The sequence below is a fragment of the Buceros rhinoceros genome, unplaced genomic scaffold (assembly GCF_000710305.1).
Source record: "Buceros rhinoceros silvestris isolate BGI_N320 unplaced genomic scaffold, ASM71030v1 scaffold972, whole genome shotgun sequence".
In the NCBI taxonomy this organism is placed as follows: Eukaryota; Metazoa; Chordata; class Aves; order Bucerotiformes; family Bucerotidae; genus Buceros; species Buceros rhinoceros.
In genome coordinates, this window is record NW_010396919.1 from 94597 (window position 1) to 99801 (window position 5205).

A 5205-nucleotide genomic window follows, 5' to 3' on the forward strand; every position below is an offset into this window, starting at 1 on the left:
TCCTGCTCCTGATTCACTTTTAAAAGACAGAGCTTTTGCCAAGACTAGTAATAAATTACTTCATGATACAAATTCAGAGAGACTGAAAACACACTTGCTGCATCCAGAAGAGCGTGCCTGTGACAGAACCAGGTTCCTGTCTGAAGTGGGATCGGACGATTCTTCCTGGAGCTCAGATTGTAGAGCAGGCTCTCCCTGCTCCCTAGAGCCTTCCATCCCCATGACTTTGTGAGTTGAGCCTTACCAGATTCTCGCAGATAGGAGAAGGTTTTTGCAATGCAGAGGAGGTCTTCTTCAGGGTCTCGTGTCTGAGGTGGGTTGCTGTCTGGAACTGGTGCTGCAAAGGCAGGCGCAGACTCCTCCTGGAAGGCCATAGCTGGGAGAGGCTGCATGATTGGCTCTGGCAGTTCCACTGCAATGCCCCTGGGTGACAGTCTCCTGATCTTTTCCTCTGCCAGCAAAGGGTGAGATCTGAAATGAAGGGCACATGCTGGTGTTTTTCCTTGCCTTGAAATAGGTTGATAGGTTGTAGAGTCTGTTCAGTGCATGCTATATTGTACCACAGCATGTTACATGTTATAAACATCACCAATATGACCATGTTCAGAGAGAGGGAAGGGGGGGAAATTACACAGCTAAAGATGAGCTCTTAGAAACAGGGAGAGAGAGGTGGCCCCTTTCACCTTGTCAAAAGTGGTCTGTCCTACAATTTAGGTTCATTTGAAACCTAGCATTTTTAGATGTTGCCTTTGATTTTGTGGTTTCAGAGGCAATAAGGTTTGTAGCAGCATTACAGCTTCACTTACATCATTACAATGTTGGAGCATTTCTTTTTCTGCCAGTGGGTTTGTTAGTCATGTAATATAAATAGAAGCAGAATTGGGAATATCTTGGGTTTTGTCCTACCTGCTTTCCTATCAAGGTTGACCTGATCCTAAATGCGTCGGAACTCAGAGTGAGCTGATCTTGTAGTAGAATAACGGGAAACCTTGTTTTAGCCAAGCCTGCACGCTACACAAACCCCAGCTATACAAATGGCACAAGGGAGATCTGAGTGTGACTGTAATCCCTGCCGGATTACAGCAGCAGGAGGTCCTGCCATGGCTGACCTGCTGTGAACATTAATCCCTCTGTGGCCTAAAGAGAGTGTTAGTGTAGCTGTGCAGCACCTAAGTACAGTTTCAGGAAGCCTGGCCCTCTCATGGGGCTCCTCTGGAGATTCCTAAAGAAAGGCCGAGCTCCAGGGGGAGGATGGATGTTGGGGACCAGGGAAGTCTTCATTCCCAGGTAAGCTGCTGGGCAAAAACGCGTTTCTGTCTTGGAGACTCTTTGCCTTTGTGCGCCCTGTTCTGCCTCATGTCCTGTGTTACATCCCCCACAGGCACTCGCTTGCTTGAGACATTCTTTCAGACACTTAACATAAAAGATGGCTGAGTTTCCAGAGAAGCACACCACAGCCCTCAGCGTGAGCCTGTCACAGCACCATTGGGGCTGATGGTGATTGCAAAGGCAGCAGCCACCTCCCCCCACCTCCCCTCCCCCTGAAGAGAGAAGTGGAAGGAGACTCTGAGGTCATAAGCGCTTCCCTCCCAATCTTCCTCCTTCTCTGTGCATTATGTAAACACAGACACTTCACGTACATACACAAATGTGTTGTCAACTGATCTGTGCCTGATCACAGCTGCACACCACCGTCTCAAACTGCCGAGTCACCAAGTATGGGATGGGGAGCAGGAAGAAGAGATGTGGGGGATTCAGAGATAACCTGAAAATGACTTCACAATGACTTGTGTGTGAGTGAGAGCCGCGATCAGTTCCACGACTCTGTGTTTCTAATAAATGGGGTTTTTGTAAACCTGCTGGTAGAATTGAACCTATAGAGAGACGCTTCTTGCCCATGCAATACATGGCAAACCCCTGCTATTTTGTTGCTGTGTAGAAAAAGAACATTCCTCCTTTTTCTGTGTGTCAAATCCCATTTCAGAAGCAGGGTATCCTCTTGGCATTCATGGCATTTGAGCCTCATTTCTTATTTTGTCTTAATGGGCAGGAAGGCAAACCTGGCTGGCCCATACCTTCACCAGGCACCCTTGATCACAGGGACTGCACATTCAGTGGCTTTCACAGAAGAGTGGATATGAATATACTTTTACACCTGGAGATTGCTGTTGGGAGACCTCTGAGTTCTCTTTTAAGACCCACCTGAGCTACATTTGTAGGTGCTGAGGGCTGTGTTTTTGTCTCCCTCTTGCTGTCATGGTCTTCACAAATGTCTGTTTACCTGTCTTCCCAGGGAAAGGAGTTTCCGATTCTCCATTTCTCCCCTTTTTGAGCAAGGGAGAGTATAAACCAGATCCTTCCCTGTACTGAGCCTAACAGGATATTTCATGTGAGCCAAGAGGACGTTACACAGGACTGCTGGCAGAGCATTCTCTCCCAGGTGCGTTCTTATACCAACTGTTCACTGAGCTGAAAAAGACTGTGACCCACGTTAAAGTAAAATGAGTCCTGCTCTGCTCACTGCCCACACACTCCCCAGAACTTGAATACTGCCGTCCAAATTCCACACCTCCCTGAACTTACTTTCTCCTGGCCTACCCTTTGGGAAAGGTTTTGAACACAAAGAAAACTTCTCCTTGGCATGGAACTACTTCTTTTTCTTTTTATATACACCTACTTCAGAGAGGAAATGAGAATTGGCTGAGAGAGACTGGGAAGGAAGAGAGAGATTGCAAAGTTATGAGGGGAAAGATAGCCCTGATTCATGGCTGAAAGTTGTTGATTTCAAGGGCTGTACCAGTTCACAGTTCAGCCCTCCAAAAGACTTGTCGACTGTGTGACATTGTCAGGAGGTTTCTTTTATAGAGCCGCTGTGGGTCTCTGAAGCAGAGCCCATGTGCTTGAGATGAGATCTCCCACTTGCTCGCTCTTTGCTGCCTTACACTTCCTGCACCTGAAGCTGACGGAGCCCAAACCCCATGCAGTCACTGTAGAAATTCTTCCACCACAGCCAGAGAAGGGCCTGCTTACACTGTTCCTATTTTCCTTCTACATACCTGCCTTATGCCTCCTTCTTCACCTACAAAAAGTTGTAGTGTAGCTGTAATCTCAAAGGAACACGGTGGAAGAGAGGAGGAGGATTAGAAATGCCCATAGACTGGGAGGTGCTGGTGTCCTGAACAATTCTGTACATAGGCTGAAGAGAGAAGATCTGCTGCTGTGACCAAACAGAGCGGCTCCAAGCACAGGAAAGGGAGAGCAGAAGGGATCAGTGAGTGATGGCAGGTACAACTTTTAATGTAAGTGCATTTACAAGAGGGATAAGAAGAGTTTGACATATTGAAAAAGGTGTGCAGCCATGAAAAAGTCATCCTTTTAATGGGGCAAAGTAGGTGCTTGAAAATAATTAGTGCTTGTAAGAAAGAAAGTAGAGGAGAGGCATGTGGAGGATCAGGACTGATCAGAGTGAAGTGTTCATACAACAGCTGTGATGAGGAAGAAAAATATATAAAATGTGGCATGTCTGGCTGGTAGTCTGAGAGAAACAGCAAATGAGCTTCCCTCTGCTTTGACAATTAATGTTTCAAAGAGCCTTGGAAAGTCAAGAAAGTTCAAGAAAAGCAGACACGCCTGCTATCAGTTAGTGTTAGCTGTGCAGGTACTTTGCTGATAAGCTAAACTTTGTAACGTGGTACAAATAGTACAAGCAAAAGTGTGTTGAGCTGCTCTCCCTTCCATCAGCCATGTCCCAACACACCCATGGGAGCTTGGTCAGAATAGGAAGGAGAATAGAGTGCGGGATAGATGAAATCCTAGAGGATAATGAAAACTGAGCAATAAGTAGTCATAAAAAAAGACATTCAGAGAGAACCGTCTACACATCTGTCTACATAAGTTCTTGGTAGGTGAAGGGAGGCAGTTGCTCTGGTATGTTAACCCTGGAGAAAAGCTTCAGATGAGGGTTTCACAAAGCCTGAGCTGAAAAATGAATTCCCTTTGCCGTGGCTATAGGAACCACAGCAGCAGACTGAAAATGGGCGTGAAAACAAACCCACCTGAGCAGAAGGGAAGTATTGGCAAGCGTGAGCTTTGCTTGTCTGTGGAACAGATTTTGGGGGAAATGGCAAAAAAATCCTGTGCTTTGGTCATTTCAAGCTGGCAAAACAAACGCCTTGGCTGCGAGGCAAAGCCCCTGCATGCAAGAGGGATGGCCAGCACTGACATTACGGCTCAGGCTGGAACACATGCTAGCACTTTCCATCTATGCAGCACGGGACATTAGAGAACACCTCCTGGCTCAGGCTTGTGTCCTGGCTGAGGCTGTGCACACACCGCTGAACAACGCTATCCCAAGTTTTTAGAATTTTTACTCCCCCAAAGGCTTGGAATGCAATGGAAAGCAGGGAAATCAGGAATACTTTCTGGTCCCAGGATTTGTGGCCATAGAATCTAAAAAGCAGGCACCCAGGACACACACACAGAAGTCAGCACTCGACCAGTGTAAGTCATTCCCGTTCCATGACAGTCACACCTGGCAACTCACACGAGCTGGAAAACTGTCCCAGACAATCTTAGCGATTACAAATATCAAACCACAGCCTTTAAAAGAGGGCCACAAAGCGTCTTACCCCTGAACACAGAGGATCATGTCACTCCTGGACCAAGGGAAAAGCATTAAGTCTTCAAGAAGGTGGGAAGGGCTTTCTCCTCTTGTCTCCTTCTCTTCTGTCTCCTTGGCTTCCCAGAAGGAGCAAGCTGCTTCCAGCCTCTAGTCGGGGTTCACGGTGCAAGAGGGCTGAGGAGTCCCTGCAAACCCTTCCGCAGCAGGCTGTGTTTCAGACCCAGCAGAAGGCGAATCCCAGAAAGACTTCGCAGATCGTTCAGCCGCTTTGGCCGGGAAGATGGGTGCGCTCTCAGTGCTTTAGAAAAGAGTGAGTTCTCGTTCTGCTTTTCAGAGAACAGCAGCAACAGCAAAAAGTTTTAAAAATAACCAAAGGGAAATTACATATATTTAAAGAGGAACTGATGTTCCTTCAGAGGGATCTTTTAGAAAAAATATTCAGAGCAGTCTGAAATAGTAATAAATAGATACCAATAAATAAATTTCCCCCGAACTCTTAGGGGAGGAGAGCCGGGAGAGCAGCAACCTGCTCGTTCACTGACTCCAGAAGTAATGAAGCTCTGTGGAAAAAAAAAAAAAACCCC

At 46.8% G+C, this 5205-nt stretch overlaps 1 protein-coding gene across 1 annotated transcript in view; it reads right to left on the reverse strand.

Moving 5' to 3' along the window:
• Positions 1-4675, reverse strand: part of CISH (cytokine inducible SH2-containing protein) — a 5593-nt gene extending 918 nt beyond the window's left edge. The window contains exons 1-2 of the mRNA XM_010146020.1: positions 4629-4675; positions 245-471 (exon numbers count right to left, since the gene is read on the reverse strand). Of these exons, the coding sequence (XP_010144322.1) occupies positions 245-471; positions 4629-4675 (274 nt within the window). The remainder of the gene's footprint in view (positions 1-244; positions 472-4628) is intronic.
• Between the last annotated feature and the right edge of the window lie 530 nt (positions 4676-5205).